The sequence below is a fragment of the Ammospiza caudacuta genome, chromosome 17 (assembly GCF_027887145.1).
Source record: "Ammospiza caudacuta isolate bAmmCau1 chromosome 17, bAmmCau1.pri, whole genome shotgun sequence".
Taxonomy (NCBI): domain Eukaryota; kingdom Metazoa; phylum Chordata; class Aves; order Passeriformes; family Passerellidae; genus Ammospiza; species Ammospiza caudacuta.
The window spans coordinates 10,651,858-10,677,436 of record NC_080609.1 but is presented as its reverse complement, the minus strand read 5'-3'; the positions used below and the strand labels follow the sequence as shown (position 1 = coordinate 10,677,436).

Sequence of the window (25,579 nt, the reverse complement as noted above, 5' to 3'; positions counted from 1 at the left end):
AGCCCTGTCTGAGGGGCAGCGGGACCGAGCCGGTACCGAGCCCTGTCTGAGGGGCAGGGGGATCAGGCCGGTACCGAGCCCTATCTGAGGGGCAGCGGGGCCGGGCCGGTACCGAGCCCTTACCGAGCCCTGTGTGAGGGACACCGGGACGGGGCCGGGGCCGGTGCCGGGCCCCTCTCTCCCGCGCAGGCGCAGTGCGAGGCGCTGCCGTAGCCATAACAACGCGGTCGCCGCGGGCCCGGGCCCGGCCGCGCTGGCTCCCGCACGGAACCGCGGCTCCGCACGGACACGGACACGGACACGGACACGGACACGGACACGGACACGGACACGGACACGGACACTCTGCTGAAGGCTCCCGGCCACAGCCGTGCCCCGTACCACGGGCATGGCTCTGCCACGTTATTCGGAGAAGCGGCGCGGACTGGAGGAACAGCAGCAGCATCATGGCCACAGCTCCATCAGTGGCAAATGGAGCATGAAGGGAACACGATACATAAACACAGATTTCTTGGGTTAAATCTTGGTCCTACAGAACTGGTAGAGCGTAGCTACCCGTTTTAATGGATTCTGATTCAAACAGATAATTTTCTGCCTGTTTTGATTTTACTGAGATAGAATTTGGACTGACCTAACTGGCAGTGCCAGCTTTTTTTCCCATTCATTATCAGGCGAAGAATCCCTGTTCTTGAAAAACAGGTTCGGAATTTGGAAGGGAACAATGCTAATAAAAAGTAATTATGCCAGACTAATAATTCTATTCAAGTCTTAAACACGGATAACAGGAAATTAATCATTAAATGCAATATTAAAGCTCTAAGTCATTATCTAACAAAACCCAGCTTTGGTATAAGAAAAAATATTTAAACTCATGTATAATTTTAATTTTCTCTAAAATTATCATATATGTGATGTATAAACATTGAAAACTAATATTTGGTTTATGGCATTGCCAGGGACTTGAATTCACATTTCACTTGACTTTCAGAATCAGTGTATTTCTATGAATGAAGTTCAGCTACTTCTTATCTTTATATATAAATGTATTTATTTTATAAAAGTTTTGACTGCTGCTCAAAGAAGTACAAGACACAGTAAATTGCAATAAGAGAGAAGCTATTTACATGAATTCCAGGATGTTGGTATTGATGACAGGCATAACAAGGAAACCCTGCTGAATGCCTCCAAGTGCTCTTGTTTCCAACTTGAAGACTGCCTAAAATTATTTTTACTCCAAATAAGAGAATCATGATAAAAGCCCAAAATATTGCCAAGGTTTAAAATTTAAAATGTCAATAAACAGACACTGACTTATTGTGGTGAAATCAAGTCCAAACTGACTATGTGTCTCATAGTAGGCCTTCCATGGGGGCAGTTCCAGGGATGCTCAATCTCACCCATGTGGGTGATCAGTTTTCTCATTTCCTGCACATTCAGTGCAGTTCCAATCATCACCTGCAAGCAAAGAAAAAAAAAATGAATTCTTTCCTTTTTCCATTTGCTAGCTGACACAGACCAGAGCAGTACTTCAGCTACCATAGCAAATTCTGTACAAAGCATTAAAATAAAAACCACCTTCAATCAGACAATCAGAAGACAAAACACAGCTCACAGTGGGTTCATGAGTGCATTAGTTTGGAACAAAATAAAAAAACTAGCAGAAATATTTCCCAAGGTACATTAGATAAAAACATGAGGAACAGAAGGAAGGATATTAGCTGTTAACACTCAGCAGTAAATAAACTTGCCCTGCAATGCACATGCAGATACAGCCACCTGCACTACATCAGGAAATGGATTTATTTATTTATTTGAACACAAACATCAAGTGCAGTACTTACAGACTTCCTGCAAGCTCGAGAAGCAAACATCTGCCTGACCCTGGAGGGCCTGCACATCACTCCAGGGCAGTCACTCAACATGAAAATCAGCTCATCTATGTCTTGTGGCCCAAAAGTCCAGTTTTTGCTGGTTGGCAATGATACCAATTTAACTCTTTGAGTTACAGGAGCTGGAAGGTTTGCAACGACAATAAAGATACAGAGAAGTACAAAAAATTACTTTTTTCTTGAGAGAAAAGCTGAGAAACTACTTCAAAATGTTATTATGATGTGATGTGCATATATACTAATGTTTAATCTTTTGATAGAATGTAACTAAAGTGGTAACTATGGCAGATGTCCTTTTAACATCATCCAAACTCACCATTTTCATTTATGACAAAATCAAAGCCATTTTTTCTGAATATTTCCAGGTTTTCAATCAATACAGTTTCATTTACTGCTGTTAAATTGAGATTTTGAGGCCTGAAAGAGAGAAAAAAAGATGGAGCTGCATAGATACACAGTGCAGAGCATTAAAGACTGATTTCAGAAACAACCTAGAAATACTTAAAACAGAGCTCTGTAGTAAAACTTTTCACTCTGCTGTGTGAAAAAAATAAATCTCACTAGGTAACAGTTGCTTCCAAGTGTTACTCAGCAGATGAAGTCAGTTGGGCAGCATTCCTTGCTGCAGGAACAGTTTCCAATATCCTGTCACTGTGGGAAATCTGTTTGACCACTGACTTTCTGCACAGCTACAACTGCACCCATGGAATTGATGTTTCATGTAAGGATTGACTCTTGGAAACACAGAATATAAAAACCACTTGAGTCTCAAGTGTTCTGAATGTGTGAAATGCTACATAAATATAAATCATAGATATCCTTCTGAAACATTGAATTCAACACATGTTATTGTTAAACACTGAGAATACTTACACTATCAGCTTCTGACCCTGGAGAACAGTGTGCTGTTGCAACATCTCAAAGTTGTATTTCTCATCAGTAGCATGCTGGTCAATTATGAAAAGATCAGAATTCAGCTTTGCTATTATAAACCCTAAATTGAACTGGCCAATGATTTCCATTTTTGAAAACATTTCTTTACTGTATACAAAAAAAAAAAAAAGAGATTATGAATTAGACCCTTATCAGTTATCATGTAAAACTTAAAAACTTCTGTTTCTCCCCTGCAGAACACACTTTATATTAAAAAAAAAATCTTATTTAAGCAGGATATAAGTGTTGAAAATCTGCCAATGACCTATGAGGTCCTTTCTGGCAGAACAAAATCCATCATTAAGACAGGTTCCCCCCATTTGTGAAAACAAAATTAGAAGCAGGCAATATGGCAATAGCCCAGGTAAGTAACACTGAAGATGGCAGGGTGGTTTTGAAGGCAGCTGACATATTTGCCTTCTTTTCACAATTAAAGACTTTCCTAACACATTTTTTGAAGCCAAATATTAACAAATCACAGACACTGACTGTCCCCTGACCACCAGAATGTAACTTTATTTTTCCAGGGATGTCTCATCAAATTTCATTCACACAAGGGAGGAATATGAGCTATGCAGTCTTTTCAGTGTGCTATCTGTCATGACATTTGGTGGTTCTCTGACTGAGCTGCAATTTACAAGGCTGATCTAAGCCAAATCCATGAAGTTTGTGGCTTCGCATTCTGTTTACACTTAGTCCAAGTAGCTGCTCTGTCAGTAAAATAACTCATCAAATAGTTTTTTTGTGACATTAAAAAATAGACCCAAACCTAGCAGGTACATGCAAGCCTCTTGCCACCCTCAAGACAAGTCTTATATTTTTGCTTAACTAATTTAATGAACTGAGGAGTAGAATACATTAAACAACTGAAAGCAGAAATACCTGATCTCTTTTCTTAATTCATCTTCTGCAACTTTATTGTCCCCAGGACTAATTTTTGCTTTAAATCTTCTGTAATTTTCAGTTTCTGTATTTTTCTGTTGTTGCTGTATTACCTTTTTTACTTTCTCTGCCAAAACCTTCATAGAGAATTCAAGAGGCACAATTTTCTTTTTAACTTCCACCAGTACATCAACACTAGCATTCTTTTCTTCAGGATATTTGTCTGCCTTGGAATCATCTGCTTCACTTTTAAAGTTTCTGCTTTTAAAACGTTTTACTCTTGGGGAATAACCATTTGCTTCTTGAGAAAGCTTGTTTTGATCAGTCCAGTCATTCACTTGACCTAGCTCAGGTTCAGTGCCCAAGACCTGAACATCACAATCCAGTGATTTCTTACTGCACCCAGCAGTTTGAAGACATTCCTTCTGCATCTCTTCTTCTGTGCTACAGAATTCTTCCTCAGAATTAACTGCACTTTCATTATTGATCCAGCTTCCAGCTTCTGGTGTACTACATCCAGCATCTGACTCAGAAATACTACAGAATCCAGAATCTGAAGCATTTTCTAATTTTCCCAAGTGTCTCCTTGGAATTGACACCTTTGAGTCCAACTTCTGACAACTTTCAGCCTTCTTAGTCAAGACAGACCTTTGAATCTTTACAGTCCCCCCAGTGGGATCGAGTAACCTTTGTCTAGGGGAACTGTGCTGCTGTTTTACCTTTTTAGAGCTTTGAAAATTACTTTCTGTTGCTTGATGGAGAGAGAATGACTCCCTTAATCTGGCAAGAGTCATTATTCTTTTGCCTTCACCACTTGGACTCTCAGTCTCAGAGTCAGACAGCATGTCTGCCTGAGGCTTTTCTGCCTCTTCAGGAAGTGTCTTCTTCAAGTTACCTAATGAAATCACAATACAGAGTATTTCAAGATTCTAAGTTAGCTGGAAACATGAATTAAATTATGTACTTTAGGAAAAGGAATGAAAAGAGGTGGAAAAATAGCCAACAGCTCAAAGGAGCCCTGAAGCTTCAGACAGTGAATACAGGGCTGAAATGCATTAATATCAAACACAGAAACAGTTACATCTTGAGGACATTTAATCACAACTACTAAGAATTAATTTGTAGTCTCTTTTTCAACTGGAACAGTCATCAGTCCAATCAGCATATTTATTTATATTATCAGAAGAGTTTAATGACAGAGTGACAATGAAAAGTGAATTGCTCTTACACTTTAATGGTCACATAAAATTCCACTGGCAAAGTGTTAAGGAGCTGGCAGAATAGACACTTAGAGTATATGGGATTTGCTGGTCACTAGAGAACTTCAACCCCATCAACTGCCAGTCCAAACAGGATTTTACTGAAGGTTAATTTAAAACAACAGTGGGAATCAGGCTACAACTGATTCTGTAGGTCAGCAAAAAGGAAAATTAGAAGGGGCTCTGTTGAATGAAAGGAAGAGAATGAGATGATCTTGAAAGACTGCACAGTCACAAGAGAATCATCAATTTCTGTAGGTAACATAAAAGAATCAAAGTTTAAAACCCAATAAACTCATACTTAATTTTTCTATTTTATTTATGACCACTTAACCATTTTTTCTCACAGACATTTTCATAAAAAAGCCATATGTCCCTTTTAGTATATTGGGAGAAATCTTTTGCAAGCATTATCGATTAATTCTGCGTGAATTTTTTCTTCACAAAGTTGACTGTCAATCCTGCTGTGCTGGCATGTGTCATTTCCATAATAATCACTTAATAAGTTTGGGTCCTTCTTTAGTTTTTATTTAATTTTCTTTTTCGTTTCTTTTTTGGGTTTTTAAAAACACTTTTTTCCATCTTTAATTCTCTGCCATATATCATACTCAAAACTTTCACATTTTGTGTCCTACCTGCAATGTCCAGAAGTTTCTGATTGACATTTAGTTTGTTAACATCACTACCAAACATCTCCATCAGAGAAGTCTTTAGAATTGCTAATAAAAACTTTTCCTCCTGAAGTAAAATTTGCCTTTTGTCAGGAGTTACATTGATGTCAACACACTCTGGAAAAAAAAAGAAAAAAAGAACTGCTTAACAAATAAAATGCAATGTTATTGCACAGAATTAGTTCTGGTTTGTTTGCCATTTTATTGGCAAATCAGATTTAACTGTCTCAACATCCCAGCAAACAAACACACGATACAAGTTTTCTTGTAGTTAAGATGACCTTTTCCTCATCACTTAAGAAGATATTTTTGAGTATAGAAAAGGTGGAGGGGAAAAATAGTGGAACCACAGTTAGAATCTATTTCTCCCTCACCAACATGGCCTTAAAAAGTCCCCAGAGTGCAGGAAGTCATACAGATGAAAATGAAAATATTCTCTAAATACAAACATCATTGAAGAATAAACTGTAATACTGTAATAGCCATTACTGAAGTTACTAAAAATTATTCAGAACGTACCAGAATCTACCCCAATGTTAAGGACAACAAATGGATACTGGTGTTTATTGTGTAAGTGATAAACTTCATTCACAATCTTGACCACCTGCAAAAAAGGTGAAAAAAACCAATAAATTTCAAAAATATTATCTTCTATTTTGCACCAGTGTATATTAAGTAATGTACTAAAACATATATTGTATGATTAAGATCTTGTTCACTCAAAGACACAACTAAGACAGGAACTTGAGACAGAGGAACTTCTACTACCAAGAAACAAACATACACATGAGTGCTAATGCTGAGGTTTCCAGAGAATATTGAGTTAATGGGGCTGATGACAGAAAACTCCCTCACCTTGGCAGGATCACAGGGCCGGTGGTTGATGAAGAAGAACTGTCTGTCTGTCGTGCTCCTTCCCACACCGTGATCACAGCGGGAAATGAAACCACCAATGCTGTTGGGTAAACAATGTGAGAGGAAGGGAAATGGATGAGAGAAGCAAGTTTGGGGGGAATGTGCTTTATAAGGGGCTTAAGGAAACACTATTATACAGCAGCAGTGAATATGTAAATACACATTTCCTCTCCCAATTCCTTGTCCGACAAAGGCTACTACAAAACTGCATTCCAGTATCTACTATGCTGTTCTTGGCTCTTTTTAATACTATAAATCACAGCTTTTTTTTTTCACTTTATTATTTTAAATTTTGGTTTATGGTAAAGTGCCACAGGCAGCAGTGATTTGTACTTTCCTAATTACCTATAAAGATTTTGTGGCATGTCAGCAGGGTTGAGTCCATATTCTTCACAAACAGCTTCACTAGGAAGAAGCTGAACAAAAGGAATAAGGCTCTGCAACTGAAAAAAGAAAAAAAAAGGGAAAGAAGTGAAACATCAAACCTATAGAGATTTTCCCCTTCTATTTTATTGTCCTTTAATAGCCTTAAAATTTACTTGAGAAAAATAGTGGGTTTGGCTGACCAAGAGCTGACCAACACAAACACTTAAAATATCCAAACCCACTAGAAGATAATAGCACTGTTTACTGAGAAACAGAGATATTCCTCTAAGAAATGCCTGTTTTCATCCTTTGATATCACAACCTGTGCTTAAGTTATTTCACAGACCCTTACATTAAATGTACACAGGCAGAACAACAAAATGATTCACAGTTTGACATATATATGACCTAAACAAGTTTTATGCTAAAAGACAAAAAGAGTAATAGGAGTTTCTTTTAAAAGGACAATAAAACTATTAAAAATGTGTTATTTGAATCACAAGCTCCCTAAGAACAGTTACATTTACCAGAAACATGTTCCCAGTCATGCCACTATTATTTTTCTGCCATTAGAGCAGCTCCTATCAATTTAAGTATTAAACATTAAAATACAGACTATAAGCTAAACATTCTATTCAGATAACACTCAATTTTCAACTATGCTTGGTGCCACAGGCAAGACAAAGTGACATCTTCCCTCCCATCTTTCAGCCACAGCATGAACAGGCTTTGAGATCTCTGGATGGGCACTGTGGAGGGAAAAATTGTTTATCAACAGCCAGCAGCTATCAACCACTCAATATATCTGATGACTGCAGGAAGGATGTTTTTGAGCTTTTTATCATCTCTGCTCTTATCTAGAGGATAACAACTATTTTTATAGCTTACCTTAGAAAGCATCACAGTCTACAGCTTTACAGGGGCTGACTGCAATCCCATTTAAAGGGGATTGCAGAATAAAGAATTTAAAGGGGATTCCAGAATAAAGTTACTTAGTTTCATAGGAAGAGCTTGCCAATGTGGATACACCTCAGTTTTCTGTTCTTCAGTTAAGACTTTCACATCACACCATTTTAAGGATTTTTTAAAATTGCTTGTTCTTGTGACACACAGTCCATTTGCTGACACAACAGCTCTTAAAACTGGCTTCAGAGAGATATTAAGCCATAACCCCATGTTGTAAATAACTTCTAAAACATTTCTGAGCAGATCCAGGACTTTCAGAGTCCGTGGAGGCCGGGGTGTCTCTCCTCTGTCGGCCTCTGGGGTGCGCTGCAGACCAACACTCCATCCTCTCACACTTACTAAATATTACAATTCCCTCTACACAGCTACATCCTCTCTCTTTTCAATAATAAAAGCAATACCTGTTTTTGTCCAAATACTGCTCCAATGTTCTCCTTTAAACTGGGACTTCCAGCAGTGGATATCACACAGCTTTTTTTCCCCTGGCCAATTTGATTAGTGCAGTTAATCCTCACTCCTTTGGAAATAATACAGTAGGCCTGCAACAGCTGGACCATTTTTGCATATTCCTATTAAAGTAAAAAGAAAGTTCAAATTCATATGAAATGTCTCTTTTTAAAACACAAATGTATAAACAAAACATTCAATATCTGCAGGTAACAAAGGGGGGAGCTTTATCCTTAAAATCTTTACGAGCTAAATTAAAAAAAATATATATATATAGATGAAAAATAGTACTTTAAAAATAAATAGGATGTTTACAAGACATATTTAGCCACAACACAGCAGTTTGGTTTTAAAATAGAGATAAGTGATCATGGTATGGATTCTTTTCAAAATCTGAGAATGAACCTTTAAATCCAAATATTGCAAAGTAGAAGAGAAAAGCATGCAAGAAGACTTTTGTTATTTGATAAAGATGTAAGACAGGCATGAAATAGTCTGTAATCAGTACATTCTACAGAGAAGTGAATTTCATTCAGCAGTGAATGAATTCTGGGGGACAATACTGCTTTGAATTGGGAATTTCTGACCTTTTTGATGTTTCTCTGGAACTCTTTGTGCCGCACTGGTAAGGTGTAAAACAACTGCTGGATGCTGACAGTGGTGCCCTGCTGCCGGGGGAAAGGAGCCCTCTGGGTGATTCTGCCATTGTGATCAAACACCAAACGGGTCCCAACCTTTGCTGACTTGTGACAGGTGAAAATGGTGACATCACTGGGAGGAGAGAGGCAACAGAATTATTCCCTGAGCACCATATTATCTTATCTATTCCTCGTGACAAGCAGCATAGAAACTACAGCAATACTGTTAATTTCATCAAAACAACTCTTCCCCATACACAACCAAGAACCTGCTCTTTAGAGTAGTGTAACATTTCCCTAGCTAGACACTCTTATTTGTATCCCTTTCATCCCCCTCTTATAAAACTCAGTGTTAAAATCTAGTTTTGCTAAACACTACATTCACTAACAGATACCAGCAGCACTGTGCACAAGGGCTGATTTAAAATCTACAGTTGGTCTGAAAGAAATTTAAGTACAACCTTAATGAGTTACAACCTAACAACCAGCACTTAAATATTACAGTGCTTTACATCAAATACTCATGCAAATACACAATCCCACCCTGTAAAGATCTGCATCCTTAAGTAACACCAAATTTTGTACATGAAATGACCAATTAGGTGCTTAGAAACACAGAATAATTTTGGTTGGAAATCAATCAGGATGTCATGCAACCTAATGTTCAAAACTGACCTGACAGTCAGGAACTGGAAGTTTCCAAAGCCCCACTTTGTCAGTAATGGTAAACTGAAAGGGTGCAGTGCTTTTGTGCATATAGTAACTTCCCACTACTAATAAATAATATTAATTACCTTAATGCACACAGTGAACTCAAAGCTTCACCTCGAAACCCAAATGTTTCAACATGTATTAGATCAGAAAAATCTTGTATCTTTGATGTGTAATGTTTCAGAGCTGGAAAAAGATATTTCAAATTTATATTTCACTTCAAAGTGCCACTGGTCTATGCAAGTACATTTTGTCTGCATATCAAGAAGCAAAACACCTTCTGTATAATTCACTGCATTTCACATAACGATTAAAGACAAAATACTGCTTGCTTTCCCTTTCTGCTATAAACAAGAGCTCTTTAAAATCCTCAGATGCACCTGCCATTTCACACTTACATCACAGATTTATTCAGCATTGTTGCTATAAGCTCTGCAAGGTGCCTCAGAGCAGGACACAGTACCTGCCTGTGCTGCTGCTGGACCTGTCACAGATTTTGTCCTGCCAGAAGCAGCAGCAGCCTGTGCTGCGCATGGGGCACAGAGGACAAGCCCAGCCACCACCACAGCTGAGGAGGACTCAGTGCACACCATCAGTGCAGCACCAGTCACCAGCTGACAAACTGACCCAGGAGCAGCACCCCTGAACTCTCACTGAGCTGGAACAGCAGCACACTGAGTTTCTGATGATCCACAATTGCTCAGTGAACACCAAAGTTACTGAGGAATAACCTATGGGGAAAAGATTCCGAGGTGCTTTATCAAAAAAGAAATGACAGTATTTCTGCTGCAGTGGTTAGTTAGATTCATCAGACAGTGTTGTTTCTGCTCCCATTTTGTGCAATTCCAGACTAGCAAATGGGAAGTTTGACAGGCAGGACAATGTCAGTTCCACTTCAGCAAATACTCGAGTTTATAATTCACCGTCCCAAAGCAGCCCCTTCCACACAGCTCAACTCCAACAATGACCAATGATTAAACATGAATTAATCCACATGGATTTTTAAGATTTTCTCCTCTGTGCTTATTTCTATTGCTTGTGCCACTTAAATAAGCAAAGTAACCAAAGACTATTTCTGAGGCACAAGAACTATAACCACAAGAGCACCACAGAAGATCAGTCTAGTGTTGCTCAAGTCTTGCAGGTAACACACACATTATGTAAAAGCCAAGTGTCCATTAAATATGATTAAACTAAATGCCCACATCTAAATTACAAAAAAATTTCAACTTACTCAAGCCTTCAAAGTTTTCCTCTTCCACTCCAACTCCATTATCTGAAACTTCTATCAGTTCTGCCCCATGATCTTTAAGTTTTATATCTACAAAATTGAGTCATAAAGTATTTTAATTCTTTATGTTCACACACGGCGTTTGGTATCAATTTTGCACTTGAAGTCAATTTTTCAAATAATAACTTTCCATGTCAAAATTGAATAATAACAGGGAAAAAAACCACAAACAAACAAAAAAAAACACCCTAACCCCTGACAGCTATCAAAAGTTAGATGAATCTAATGCAAACCAGTCTGTAGTTTCAGGTAATTCAGCTTCACTGAACTTGTGTCTGAACAGAAGTTTTCCCAATTACCCCATCCTGGATGCTCTGCAAGCCAGCCCCGCCTTTACCCTGTGCTAGCCCAAGGCCAGCGGCTGGCACAGCCTGATCACCGCTGCTGCATGGAACAACCACTTTTTTAGTGGCCAAAGGGTCACTAGAAATTAAGTAACACAATCTCACATGCTGCTAGGAATGCAGCTGGAGTCTGGCAATAAGAATGCTTTATTAACCTGAGGTGTAAAATCACTGCAAAGATGCTTGGCCCAAACAGAAAGTATTTGCCCAGGTTTGTTTACATGCACTCGTTTTGAGGGAAAAGACGTGCTTTAGAAGCCTACGGAAAGTTCCAAAATTCGAGGAAGAGTTACCGATGTTGGTAGCTCCGGCATCCAGGCTGTTCTCCAGCAGCTCTTTCACGGCAGTGCCGAGGTTCAGCACGACCTGCCCCGAGCAGATGCGATGCACAGACCGGCGGTCGATGGGCCGGATGGCCCCGGCGGGCTGCGGGCTGGGGACAGAGGGACAGCAAAGCACGGGCAGCGGTGAGAGCCGGCAGAAACCCCTCAGGCTTCCCCAGGCGAGCCGGGAGGGGAGGCAGGAACCAGGGGAAGCCGGAACCGCGGGGTACGGCCCGTGCGAGGAGCGCGGCTCCCGTGAGGGGAGCAAAGCGGCCTGGGCAGGGGGTGCTAGCGCGGGGACCAGGGCCGGTGCCGGGTCGGTGCACACACTCACCAGGGCGCAGCCGCCTCCATCGGGGCCCCGGCGGGGCGGTACGCGCCGCGCTCTCCTCAGGCTCCCGCCCCGCTCGCTCAGCGCCGCGAGCGGCCGGAGCGCGCTCGCCCCACAAGGACGGCGCTCCCGGCCCGGCGGCGTAACCCCGCCCACCATCCTGTGGGGACGCGCTCCGCAGCTCAGCGCCGGCCAATAGCAGAAGGCCGTAAGGGCGAACCCGTATCCCATTGGGTGTCACGCGTGTCAATCACGAGCCGCTCCGCCAATGGGCGCGGGGGCGGGCGGGCCGGCGGCGGCGGAGCGGGCGTGCGGCGGGCCGGGAGCCGCCATGCCCGCGATGTACAAGGTGCGGCCGCTGCACAGCGCGGCGGTGCTGGCGGAGCACCTGCCCAGCTGCATGTACCCCCTGCCCAACCTGCACCGCGCCCCCGGCACCGCCGCGCCGCCGCAGGTACGAGCGAGGGGTGGGCGGAAGGACCTGCTTGGGCTGGGGCCCGCGGTGCTCGCTCTGGCCAGGTCAGGCATGCCGCCGCTGGGCCGGTGTTCCCTCCGGTGAGAGCCCCAGCTCCGGTATGAACCGGGAGGAGCCTGCGGTGCCGGAGAGATCCCGGGACCGAGTCCCACTGCCTCAGCCCCCGGAAGGGGCCCTGGCTCCGGCTCGCCGTAAGCGGCGGGTCCGAGGGTTAAATAAAATCAGCGTTTTCAATAATTTCCCTGTAGTGTCTTTAAAGCCGTCCGCAGTTCTCATTTTAACTTTCCTGGGCTCTCGCGTGTGTCCCTGTGGCGGTTTTTGTGTTTGAATGGCCGTGCTGAGCTCTCTGCCCGCCCGGAGAGCGCCCAGCAGGCCTCGCTCCGTCCTGCTGCATCATCGCCCTGCTGCCTCAGCTCGGGTTCCAGCCAAATACACTCCCTCAGCCTCAGCTTCTAGTTTCAGTTTCTTTCGCCTTAAATAAGGCAAAAACGCCAAATACTGTGTTACATAGGTTTAGCTGAGCAGCGTCTCTCCAGTGCCAGGAGTGCTTGGCATTCTCACAGGCCACTTGTGGCCATCCTGGATTTGCCGTGCCCTCACCCAGCTCGATGGTGGAGACACTGAGGAGGAGAAACTTTGGGGCAGAACTTAACAGAAATGCTAATGAAATGCCTTCCCATTGCAAAGGATGGAATTGTGTACAACTAAATAATGGCACTTAAGAGGTCTTCCCTTGTCTTGTCTTTGAGAATATTATGTTAAATGGATATAAATATTTTACTTGGATACCTTGTTTAGCTCTTCATCCATGATAGTTTGGGTTTGTTTAATCCTTATTCAGGATGCTTAGAAATAGGTTATTTGAAATTTTTTCTTTAATATTATTTTAAACTAGTAGACTTAAAACCTGCCACAGGAGTATATTTTTCATCCTCTTTTAAAAGAGATTGTAAGATGAGATGCTTGTGAGGTAATACAGATTAAAAGCTGCATTGGTATTAACATGTAAAGCCCAAGGTCTTTTTTTTCCACTGTAATTTATATTCTCTGAAACAAAGACTGAATCCATCCATCTAAACTTGCAGGGCTTTTTACTTTCATTAACTACCTGATTTGTCAAAAAGTTTCCTTGTTTTGCCACTGTACCACAGACTTACCAACTTTGCTCTTCTGGGCTGAGAACCTGACAAGCTGTCTTTGATTTTTCAGTCATTGTTCAGCACTTCACTGCCAACTCTTTGTCTGATTTTGACTGTGTTACAGAATTTGCTGTAATGGTTTAGAAGCATCTATTAAGCAGGAAGATTTCAGAAATTTATTAAATATGCCATTTCACCGTACTCATACAGATGAGAGACTACTGATAGACATAAACCCATGGTCTGGCTGTTTGTAGGTGTTTAGTCTTTCAAAACTTAACCTTAAGTGAGCTGTAGACTATTCACTGAGTTGAGTCAATGTTTATATGGCCTTGCTTTTTCCTCTCCTGTAGGAGGAGGTTGACCCATCACTTCAAGCACTTGAATCCCGCCAGGAAGAGATTCTGAAGCGCTTGTATGAACTCAAGAGTGCTGTGGATGGACTCTCCAAGATGATACAAACCCCAGATGCTGACTTCGATGTAACAAATATCATTCAAACTGATCAATCTTCTCCTTTGTCAACAAATGGAGCAGATTTAGATCTCATGCTTGGAAAGGTGAGTTTAGTTGAGCAGCTACATTGGCGCTTTCTCAACATTCCATTTTCAGGGCTGGAAGGGGGCATTAAAACCTGGGACATTCAGAACTCAGTACACAATCTACAATTACCATTTAATTACATGTTGAGGAAGGAGGATGTGTAAAGGTTTAAACAAGTTTTAAATGTCCAAGCTTGAATTTATTTACTTTAATATCGTTAGAATTTCAGGTATACATGTGCATGATTTTGTACATTTTGGTGCCAAATGAAAGCAGTAGTTATGAGTATGACCTGGAATGTGTCTTACCTGCTGAATGTTTTACTTTCCATTCAGGATTATGGAGCCCTGAAAGATGTTGTCATCAATGCAAATCCTTCTCTACCTCCACTGTCACTGTTAGTGATCCACAGTCTGCTTTGTGAACGGTACAAAATATTATCAGCTGTTCACACGCATTCATCAGTGAAAAGTGTGCCAGAAAACCTCTTGAAATGCTTTGGAGAGCAGACTAAGAAGCAGCCACGTCATGAGTATCAGTTGGGCTTTACTCTGATTTGGAAAGATGGTAAGAAGGAAATTTGTAGATCAATATTTTACAATAGAAGAGAAAATGAAAGTTGTGCTATAAACCCTTGCACAGAGATGCCTCATTGTCCCTGTGCTGGCATATGGTGGATATGAAGAAGCAGGAAACATTTTTGTTCTCTTTTCATAGCTCTGAACCATGCTGGGCCAGAAGAGAAAGATTCTTGTTCATAGTAACTGCTGTTAAAATACACATGGCATTGACAGGGTTGTTTGTACCCTCAGGTTTTGGGGGGGCTTTTTCATGTTTTTTAGTTTCTACAAATAAGGTAACTAGAAATTATGGGGGAGATTTGGCTGAATTTTTAAAAAAGCGATCTCTTTATCCCACAGGACTGAGAACTGTTCATCAGGTTAATATTAAAAGTTGTGCTGGCATCACAAATATTCATCATGGAATTACTGTTCTAGTTAATTTCTTTATTATGTTGGATTCACTTTTTTTCCCCTTCTGTTAATTTCAGTTCCCAAACCCCAGATGAAGTTCAGCATTCAAACCATGTGCCCCATAGAAGGAGAGGGGAACATCGCTCGATTCCTCTTTTCCCTGTTTGGGCAGAAGTACAACGCAGTTACCTCGACTCTGATCGACAGCTGGGTGGACACAGCCATGTTGCAGCTGCAAGAAGGCAGCAGCAAGGAGAGGGGAGCAGTGCTGCGCTCCATGAACGCCGCCCTGGGCAAGAGCCCGTGGCTGGTGGGCACTGAACTGACGCTGGCCGACGTGGTGGCGTGGAGCGCGCTGCAGCAGACGGGCACTGCCAGCAGCGCCCCGGCCAACGTGCAGAAGTGGATCAAGTCCTGTGAGAATCTGGCACCTTTCAGCTCTGTGATGAAGCTACTCAAGTGAGCCCCTACCCTTCACACTGATGTTGTTTTAATCTTACTCCACCTCGTGTCTGCTGTAATGTTGGAGTCCTTTCTGAGATGTATTTTAGGTATTACAGTTGGACAGAATCCTAAAATAATAAAAACATTACAGCTGCCTTTTGGGTGTGACCTTCCTTTTTTGTAACTCTTGTGTAACACGTTTGTTCAATGTCTACGGTATACAGCCTGTGCTCTTGGTTTTTCCACTGCAAGTGATTCTTTTCTCAGGAGCCTTCGGGCAAGGCAAAAGGTAAATACCTTTTAAGAACAGACAGCCAAATGAAAATGCATTCAAGTATTTTATGTAAAAAAAGAAACATTTTATATAACTTAACACACGATCAAGGATAGTTCTTCCTGTACTTAAACAGGAGAGCCTTGTCTTGTTTGTTCATCTTGCTCTTCAGAAAGCTGTCTTATTGTCTCCCTCAGCTTCTCTATTTCTTCTTCTTGCTGTCTCACCTTCTGCTGGAGGTTAGAAATAACCTGAAAATGAGAGTCAGTTTACTTCATTTATAGCTAAACAAGGATATAAAGCCTTATTGCCCTACTTGAATTGTGCTTGCAATCCACTACAGACACTGTGCAGCAGCACTCAGCTATTCTACATTCAAGTGACTATAACTTAAATCCATAAAGCAGTGGGGCATGAAAAAGGAAAAATTATTAGAAGAATCTGCAGATGTGATGAAAAGCTTTGAAAGTTTTCTGACCTATAAAAATGCCTCTCAACTGTACAGTCTTCAGCAAGTTGCCTAAAGTTAATGACCAGCTATCTCATTGCAAAGACACCAGAAATAATACAGTGGCCTAAATACTGTAATCAGAAAAAGAGTCTTAAGAGGAACGTGTGATTAAGTTCAAAGCCAAACACATGTAATGCAGGCAGGGATACAAAGGGCATTTTCTTTTTATGTTGCTTTAGGCTGGAGGGGTTGGGGTTGCTGGCACACATTACCTGGTCTGTGGTGTGGAAGAGTTCACTGTCCCGAAGCTGAGCCGCCGTCGGGCGTTCTGTAGCTCTTGGACTGGTGAGGAGTTTCACATACTTGGCCTGAGTGGGCCATTTCTTGTAGAAAGTGTGAGGAATTTGGCCAGTCCTTAAATGTGTAAGGACTTCTGTTCTTTCCATTTCTGTTCCAAATGGTTGGAAGAGTTCTAGCAGGACAACACCCAAGCTGTACATGTCTGACTGTTAATGGGGTGAAGAGAAAGTTCTGGGATAACTGCAGTTTTAACTTAGTGGGCTTCTTTTTCTTATAAAATCATTTTATGAAAAAGTTTCACAACTGTGAAGTTTCATGATTATATGAAGAGCATCATGACACTTGTAAACACAAATTCAAATCTGCATATTATTATATTATTTACTATGTTATCAACATAGCAAAAAAAAAGTTTTGCTTTAACTACAAACAAGAACGGAAGTTGAAATCCATGTTTCAAGAAAAACATTAGGAGTGACAGTAGGAGGAATGTTTATGTATTTGCCAATTGAAAGGTTTTATTTATTTCTATTATCTAGCATGTTAATAGAGAAAAGAAGAAACAAAACAAAGTTCTCTACCTTGAAATCATAGTGAGATCCCTGCAGTTGTTCTGGTGAGGCATAGAGGCACGTCCCCACTCCTGACGTATGTGTCAGTCCTTTGAAAGGCAATTGAGACTTAGCAAGTGTTGTTACCCTTGCAAGTAAGACTTTAATGATTTTAATACCATAGAAACTTAAACACTGAAAGCCATGACACTGTCTTCTCTTACCATTTATCCGTTCTGTCTGAAACTCCTGGTCTGCATCATCCCAAAGAAGGTCTTTGCAGGCTAATCCAAAGTCACCTATTTTTACCTGATGATCTGATCCATGTAGAAAGATATTTCTAGGCTGCAAATGAAGACAGAATACAATTTAGAAACATGTCTGTGTAAAGAATTACAGAATTTCACCTGTTTCAAAGTCTGTAAAATCCAGCGTTTCACAGGTATAAGATGACTAACATTTTAGTAGTGGGAGAGAGAAAATAGTTATTGCTGATACCAAATCATGTGTTAGCAACCCCATTTGGGCCAAAAAGCCACATATCTGGAACAAGGAAAAAAAGGAGGAAAAGCAAAACAGAAAAAAACCAAGATTCAGTGAAAATATTAAGTACATTTTTTTCCCAACAGAAATTGGGAAATTTGCAGCACAGGAACAGGCAGAGTGGACAGTAAATTTGACCAACTGATGCAGCAGGAAGGATGACTAAATATCATTGGGCTAGACATAATACAACCCAAAATACCCTTTTCTGTATGATAAGCAGCTGCAATATGCTACTTGGTTCTGAGAAGCTGCTAGGAAAAAAAAAAGCCAAATTATGACAGACTTGAGAGCTGTGACTCAGAAAACTGAAACAGTTTTTATCCAGATATTTTGGTTTTAAGATCACGAAGAAGGAGAAATGCAAGCTTTATGTACCTAGAAAAATTCCCCAACTTGTTCAGGTGGCACAAAGGAAATACTTGGTCTTTTATTAGTGTATAAAGGAGATGTGAATAGTTTAACAAGAGATGGGCAATCTCCACTCTTTTCCTTTATTCAGTGCAGATCAAACTTAAAAGATGCAGCACTGTTGAATAAGTTGCTAGGCTTCTCATATCCACTGAAGTAAAAACATATCCAAGACACCCACCCACTGGGCTTCTGTTCTCAGAAATTCACACACTGAAAGACTTTCTTAGAATATTATCCCAGAAATTACAGTCTCTGCTAGGTATCTGCAAAATCACCATTAGAAGAATATATGGTGAAACCCATGAGAACTGGCTCAAACCAGGTCTGCAGTAACTGTATGGAATTGTGGAATTCTTTATGTAACTACCAGACTTTGGACAATAAGGCCAGCAGGATGCTAAATGGGGAGGCAAAATGAAAAATTGTTCACCCTGGACCAGTTGACAGAAAAATGAAAATTAATCCAGAGTGAAGACTCTGTGATTTCAAGTAGTTCCAAGCTTCCACATGTGAAGTTTTAATAATCATGATTTCTTCATACAGCTCCTGTATCAGATGCAGAAAACCTGAGTAGGAAGCAAAGTAGGAAAACACACATTCACTTCCTTGCTATTCAGGTCTATCAGTAAGCAAGCAACTAGAAGATATTCTCAAAAGCTAACGGTATGCAGTTAGCAAACTGAAGTGTAGTCAAGGGATTTTGTTAATTTTTGTAATTACCTAAAATATTCTTTTTTTAGGTAATTAAGTTCCTATCCTGATTAAGGAAAGACTGATACAAAAGAAAACCAATCTGACCATGCTTGTTTCTGAAGGAAAATGGCTTCAAAGGAGAAAACACCTCCAGAGCTGAAAATCCACTTGTAAGTCAGTGTAACAGTACTATGCTGATAGTAAAGAAAGCATGGCACTGCTATAGAGGAGATGATGTATGTTCTCATATGTAACAACTAAATTCTTAAGAGCCCAGGTCATCTCTAATGCAACTGTGAAGCTGCTTTCATTCTCCCATAATGTAAATTGTCTTTGTTTTCTTCACCTCAAGTAATAATTTGATGAACTTACTTTAATGTCTCGATGCATCACTCCCATGCTGTGGATATAGCAAACTCCTTCCACTACCTCCTGGAAAATCTTCATTATCCAGGGAACATCCACAAGATGGTATGGACCTTAAAACAAATTATTTCACCTAGTTTTACTGAGTTATGTAAGATTATGGTGGTATTATGGTTGAATTATGTTTATTATGATGTGGAATCAATTTTTAAGAGAATGAGTGTGTTTAAATACAGATTTTAATATGCTTTTCTCAAGATATTATTTTTGAATCAGCCAGAAGTCACTAACATCAAAATTCCAAAAAGGAAAGGTCAAGGAACATGAACATATATCCTTCTGAAAAGATTCTTCCAAACCCCATCAGACAGTTATTTGATTATGAATTTAGGAAACTTTTTACTTTCATGCAAGTCCTGATCGAGCATGAAAAATACAGTTCCAGATAAAATCATAATAATTTATGTAGCAACATGCTGTCTTTTGTGCTACATTGCTTTGCACTCTTCTTGTTTTATTCCTAATCCTTCTGCCGCTGTGCTACCCTCTGAAATTCCTCAATCTCCTCTGGCTGTAGCTGTCCTAAATAAACTTAGCACCTCCTTGTTTTGACCATTTTCCACATTACTGTTTTATTAAACTACATTGTCTCCCTGCTCTAATGAGCCATATTTAACATGTCTTTTTGAACACTCACCATTTACTCACATTTGGATTTCTATCTCTTTGTGTCTAACCTATGATAATATTCACCTTTTCCATGAAAAGGTGTGAAAACAGCATTTTGCAAGATCAAATGCCATCATAATTCTGTCATTTCATGGAATATAATCATTTAACTCATGAAAACTTAAATATTATGATTACAGGAGAGATTAGTGGAAGTCAGCTGACAGTTTGCTGGTAAACCTGTCCCTATCAATGAAAACAACAGATTTACCTTAATAGTGATTAAAACCAAGATAAAACATTAATCACACATTTTGTTTTACAACCTGATGTGCATAAGCTGCTTTTGTACAACCACCCCAGAGGATGGAACAAGTCTCTACTGCTTTAAGAGCATTGGATTTGTTCTTCCAAATGTCAACAGTTGCTGATGACTGCTTGGTAGGAGGGCATGAGAACCCCTGGTCACTCAGAAAAAGTCAATGTTACATTCTTTAACCTATTACAAATTAACCTGTCTGGATCAAATGATATAATTGTATTTTCTGCAGCAGATAAATTAGCCTTTAACCAGCTTTCTGAGAAGCCCCAGATTCTGTCAATAAAAAACTCTGCTCCAAATAAGGAGCATTGCCCAGACACTGATCTCCCCTGGTAACAACTATGCCTCAGGCATTCAGTCATTCTTTTTTGAAGAGCTGTCTAAAACTCAGGAATTTCAATTCTTTTACCAACATCTATCATGCACAAATTCAATACAAGCTGCTATTCGATTAAGTGAATAAAGAATTTAATAAAGATCTGTATTATAAGCTGCTGAAGTAAAATAAAATTAGATAACTGCACTTCAAATTACAAAAAAAAAAAAATGTTTACAATGAATTAGACAGTGATGAATCTTACTAGAAGTGTCCTCTGATCTCTTGTTACATCTTTTATTACGGTCAGCAATCCAGTCCCACAGGGATATTTCACACAACTGCATTTGTATATGAAGCATCAAGTGATACTCCACCTAAAAGAAAAATAGTTGTACATCATTTTGCCATTGTAACATGAACAGTATTTCCTCAGTTATTTTCTTTAAAGTAAATAAACCCAACATTTTTTAAATAAAAACAGGTACCATAAGGACATCAAGTATAGTATTAGTAATCTACTGCACTCAAGAAGCAGATGCAACAATGCTATCTAGTTTTGGAGAGTTTTTTTGCTTGTTTCTCAAATTTTAACAATTGTTATATGATAAATGCTAACAAAACTGCCAGATGTATCTTTGATATTCAAATTAGAGTTTGAAACCTCTAGAAATACTAAACAGAGGTTTATTCCAGCTTAATCCATATAAAATAGCAGGAAAAAATCAACTTCTTCATACAGAATTTTATGGAATGACAGAATTGTTTAGGTTGGAAAAGGCCTTTGAGTCCGACTGTTTGATTTATTACCATAAATATACAGCTCAATTTCTGGTAATGGACCAGTTCATCTGATAACCTGGACAACTCAAGCAGACACCTTTAAAACTGGGTTTCCTGCAAGAGGGAACTCCAAGTGATAGCAAAAGCTTGAAGCACTCCAGAGCTGGCTTGTTATACAAAACACATCAGTGGTGTGGTATAAATGTCAACAAGGTTTTAGAAGCACAAGTGATTCCCTGCTCAAATCTGCTTTTATCTCCTTCCCATGTACTCCTACACTGCAGGGGCACACATGACATATCAACACACTTTCACCATTAATAGCTGCTTTACCTTTCATTACTAAAAGCTAAAGATTTTCAATTTTGATGAGGCTGTTTAAGTACTACTTTTTATTCATGCAGGTACTTTGAAAGGACTCAAGAGGCCTAACACATGGGAAGTTCCTCACAGATGCTGAGCTTTGCCAGCTCCTCTGGTCAGCTTCCTTGAAACGATGTTACCCACATAATAAAATTTGTTTGAACTCTTGGCTCTACTTGCAGTCATTCCATTCTTCTAAATTTATTTTTATAAATCATTCATTTTCTCTGTCTACTGAACTGCTTTAAAAACATCACCAAATTAGACAGCAGATAAGGACACTTAAAGAGAACTGTATTTACCTCAAAGTCTCCACAGAGCGCTACCTCATTTTTGGAGCATCCTTCAGAGCAGGACTTGCTTTCAGAGCTGGACTCACTTTCAGTGCTAGCACCTTGATCCAGACTGGAATGAGGTCCCCATGTTGAATGATTGTCCACATCACTTGATAAACTGTTATCACTATTTACAAAGCCTCCTTGTAGTTCTGTGGATAATTCACCTTTATTTGGTTTCACACACTCTTTGCTATTGCTGTTTGTAAAGTCATTCCTCACATCCATATTCTGCACTGATTCTCTATTCACATTTTTAAGACCGGTACTGTCACAGGGCTTCTTTTCTTCTGAGGTAAGGTCAGCAAAGATAATTGAACTATCACTTTCCACACTCTGGATGTGACAGTGATCACTGAAAACAACAAAGGCAGAGAAATTCAAATAAGTACACAGTTTCATACCATCTGTGATACACCATACTGATTTTTTTCCCCAACTGCAAACAGCATTCCCAAGTAAGAGCTCAGCTGCTTCCTCACATAAAACTCCAGGATTACATAACTTCAGTGCAGGCTCCAGCTGATTTAATCCTTTCTGCCAGCAGGTATTATGGACAGCTGTCCCAGACAGCAATGGCTCAGACACACAGCTGAAGTTAAAGCTGAATTTGTTACCACTGAGATTAGTAATACTCACTTGCTATTCTTTTGCTCCAAAACCAGTGGCTGCAACTCCATTATTGTTTTACCTGTTGGATGCAAAGATAAATATGGTATTTCATAAAACAAATAATGTATCCACATATTTACTAAAAATTACCATTTAAGCTAGAGCACCTCACTTAATTTAACTTTGTTACCTGTGGATAGCTCTAGATTATCTCTACTTCTGCTGCTGCAAAAGGGACTTGTTAAGTCTACTAAGAAGCTACCCTAACATGTAATTAATTAATCTTTAAATGAAAAGAAAATATACATTGTACAAAGTTAATAAAAGGGTTGTACTGGGCTTTCATAAATATCTACTTAGACTTGATCTTTCAGAAGTCAGCCTGTTCAAAGCAAGGGTTTACAATGTATAGAATAACACACAGTTAAAGAAGCAGCTCCACAAGGCATCACCCTTCACATCACACTGCTGCTGTTTTGAAGACACTTGATATCTTGGAAATAATTGTCATTAAAATTGTATTTTTACATGAAAAAGCTGTTTCAGGACACAGAAGCAAATACAAAACATCAATCTTGTAAGACAAGAGAAACCATAAAGTACCACAGAAGCTACCTGCAGATTCCATTATGCAATTCCATTAAATACTTATTAAGGACCCCCAGCATTAAACAATTGCTTCCCTTGATTCTCTGGATCATTGGTTAAAAAGTTTTGCCTGTTTTACTCTACTGTCAACTTCCTATGCACTTATGCCTTTTCTTTTGTGCTTATGGCTGGCTGGGCAATAAGTCAGTGACTTAGAAAGCAATAAAGTTATACAGAGCATAACCAAACCTCCCACTAAGAGAGGATCAAAAGATTTAATTGCTAAAGGCATTCCAGGAAAGGACTAGAAAGGGACCAATGGATTAGGGTTACAAAGGGACCAAAGGACAGAGTGTGCAAAGAGCTGAGAACAAAGAACCTGAAGAGAAAAACCAAGAAGAAGGTGTAAAATAACACAAAAGTAGATAAATTCTCAACAGTTACAGACAGTAGCTGATACACAAAAAAATCCAATTGCTTTGTCAGTGCAGGACTATGAAACACAATTAATCAAATTTAAAAAGTCTAACTTGGAAAGCAAAATAAAGAGTTTTTGGTGGGGGGGTTATCATTAAAAGTATGTATTTCCAGGTTCTTTCAGTTTTTCTTAGATCTTTTCCAGATCAGAAGAGAAGCATACTGGGTTGCTTATTCCTAGCGTTGTTACATCTCTGAGACTTCAAAACATAGTTGCAAATTTGTGGGGTTTTTGTCCTATTCATCACTTTCTCCCCAATATCTGAGGCAGCTCATTCCTCAGCTTTCATCCTTCTCCTCATCAACTCACCACTTCTTGCATTAAAAGGTTTTCACTGATTTCACTGACCTTCACACAACTTTAAATTCCTCCTCATATATTACCACAGGTAAAGCAGATATTTCCACAGTTCCAAATTAATTACTAAGTAACAGATAAATTATCTGGTAAGGAGGGATTGAATGCACAGAAGGACCTGGTGATCACTTGCAATTTCCCTTTCTTTTAGTTCTTTTAAGGAGGGGGAAAAAAATAGTCATTTTATCAGAGAAGTAATGCTCTCCTGAAAATAGCAGTACAGAGGTTGTAAGATGCAAGCAAGATTTACACAATGAGCTGTACTTTCCTTTTGGATGTACTGTTTGAACTTGCTCCATCCAAGCAGTGTGATAGCCTACAATATTGGGATGCTGCAGCCCAGCCAGCACTTTGACTTCTCGGAGCACCTAAAAAGACAAAAAACCCCACAGTGTGACACTCCTTTATTTTGTGTGCTTAGTGAACACAAAAGGTAACAAAAAGTAAGTTTCTTAGAGAGAAAGAGCAGATGAAATTGTTACAGTAACAGAAAAAAAGTGAAAGCTTTAAAACAAATTGATTTTCATCATTGCAGAGATTACCAAATTTAAGTAATTAAACAGTTCTTTTAATGGACTTCAATGTGTCTCATTTAGTTTTTTCTACTAGGTACTGATAGGCTCAAACCCTTGGAAATTCAGAATGCATAAAAACTTGTATTAGCTACATTAATAAACTAGAATAGAATAAGCTACAGAGGAGTTAAAACAGGGACAAAACACAGGAAGAAGAATACCTTCATGCAATCTCTTCTTGTAGCCTTCTTAATTTTGATTTTTTTAATAGCATAGAACTGACCATCTAACTTGTTTCTGACCTGAAAACAATTGCAATAGGAGAAAATTAGATGTTAATGTGCTTAGATTAATTCAATCCTTTTGAACCCACTATTTTCTAAAATTTTACTTCTGCACCCCACTCCTATGGAATATCACCTGTATCAGGGAATTAAACTGGGATTAGGCCCCTGCTGTCACACAGGTCCTGATAATGGCTTAACAAGTCCTCAATAAATATGTGAGACCCCATTTGTCATTTCCACATGGCACATATCTCATAGGGAACCTTGGGCTGCCCATACACTACAAGTACTTAGTACAATTCAACATTGGCTTGGACAGTTTATGCTCATTTTTTAAAAGCAGCCACAACTGAAGCATTGGGGAGTGCAGACCAATCACTTCTGATGCTGTGTAGAGTCAATATATCATAATAATTCACATGTCAAATAAGGAGCTTTCATTCACTTTAAAAGGGTCAAAATACACAAAGTAAAACATCTGATGTATCCTGCTTCTGGCAAACAAAACTCATTGCAACTGAGCAGCTTTTGAAATGAAACACCAACTTTCTTTTAAGGTACAGATTTGCACCTCTTCTATTCAAAAACATTTGGCAGTACAGCTAGAAGAGTAACTCCAAATTCCAACAAAAAACAGATATAAACAGAGTAGCTTTATATGGGAGGTAAAGAATACCTTGTATACTTTGCCATATCCTCCACTTCCTAGCCTTGCAACCTCCTCAAATTCATTCAAGTATCGTGAAGTCTGTGCTTCAAAGAGAACTTCTTTTTCCCTAATTGAGAAAAGTTAGGCTGCATTAAACTAAATTACAACTTAC

The 25,579-nt window shown here is 39.6% G+C and overlaps 3 protein-coding genes across 3 annotated transcripts in view; 1 reads left to right on the top strand and 2 right to left on the bottom strand.

The window, feature by feature from the left end:
• Nucleotides 1–1,071: 1,071 nt before the first annotated feature.
• PMS2 (PMS1 homolog 2, mismatch repair system component) lies at nt 1,072–12,090 on the bottom strand. The gene is made up of 15 exons (XM_058815764.1): nt 11,970–12,090; nt 11,606–11,745; nt 10,912–10,998; nt 9,761–9,863; nt 8,916–9,099; nt 8,283–8,450; nt 6,895–6,992; nt 6,490–6,589; nt 6,154–6,238; nt 5,599–5,751; nt 3,705–4,599; nt 2,763–2,930; nt 2,206–2,306; nt 1,842–2,011; nt 1,072–1,455 (listed from the first exon to the last, which is right to left on the bottom strand). Exons 1-15 carry the CDS (start codon nt 11,987–11,989, stop codon nt 1,312–1,314), a joined length of 2,616 nt encoding a protein of 871 aa, XP_058671747.1. The 5' UTR covers nt 11,990–12,090; the 3' UTR covers nt 1,072–1,311.
• Nucleotides 12,091–12,255: 165 nt separating this feature from the next.
• AIMP2 (aminoacyl tRNA synthetase complex interacting multifunctional protein 2) lies at nt 12,256–15,687 on the top strand. Its single transcript, XM_058815688.1, has 4 exons — nt 12,256–12,420; nt 13,934–14,140; nt 14,459–14,690; nt 15,175–15,687. Exons 1-4 carry the CDS (start codon nt 12,298–12,300, stop codon nt 15,558–15,560), a joined length of 948 nt encoding a protein of 315 aa, XP_058671671.1. The 5' UTR covers nt 12,256–12,297; the 3' UTR covers nt 15,561–15,687.
• Nucleotides 15,231–25,579, bottom strand: part of EIF2AK1 (eukaryotic translation initiation factor 2 alpha kinase 1) — a 13,906-nt gene continuing 3,557 nt past the window's right edge. The window contains 11 exon segments of the mRNA XM_058815687.1: nt 15,231–16,066; nt 16,539–16,772; nt 17,148–17,227; nt 17,342–17,462; nt 19,140–19,246; nt 20,706–20,817; nt 21,889–22,276; nt 22,561–22,614; nt 24,227–24,324; nt 24,693–24,773; nt 25,435–25,534. Coding sequence (XP_058671670.1) covers nt 15,944–16,066; nt 16,539–16,772; nt 17,148–17,227; nt 17,342–17,462; nt 19,140–19,246; nt 20,706–20,817; nt 21,889–22,276; nt 22,561–22,614; nt 24,227–24,324; nt 24,693–24,773; nt 25,435–25,534 — 1,498 coding nt within the window. The 3' untranslated portion in view covers nt 15,231–15,943.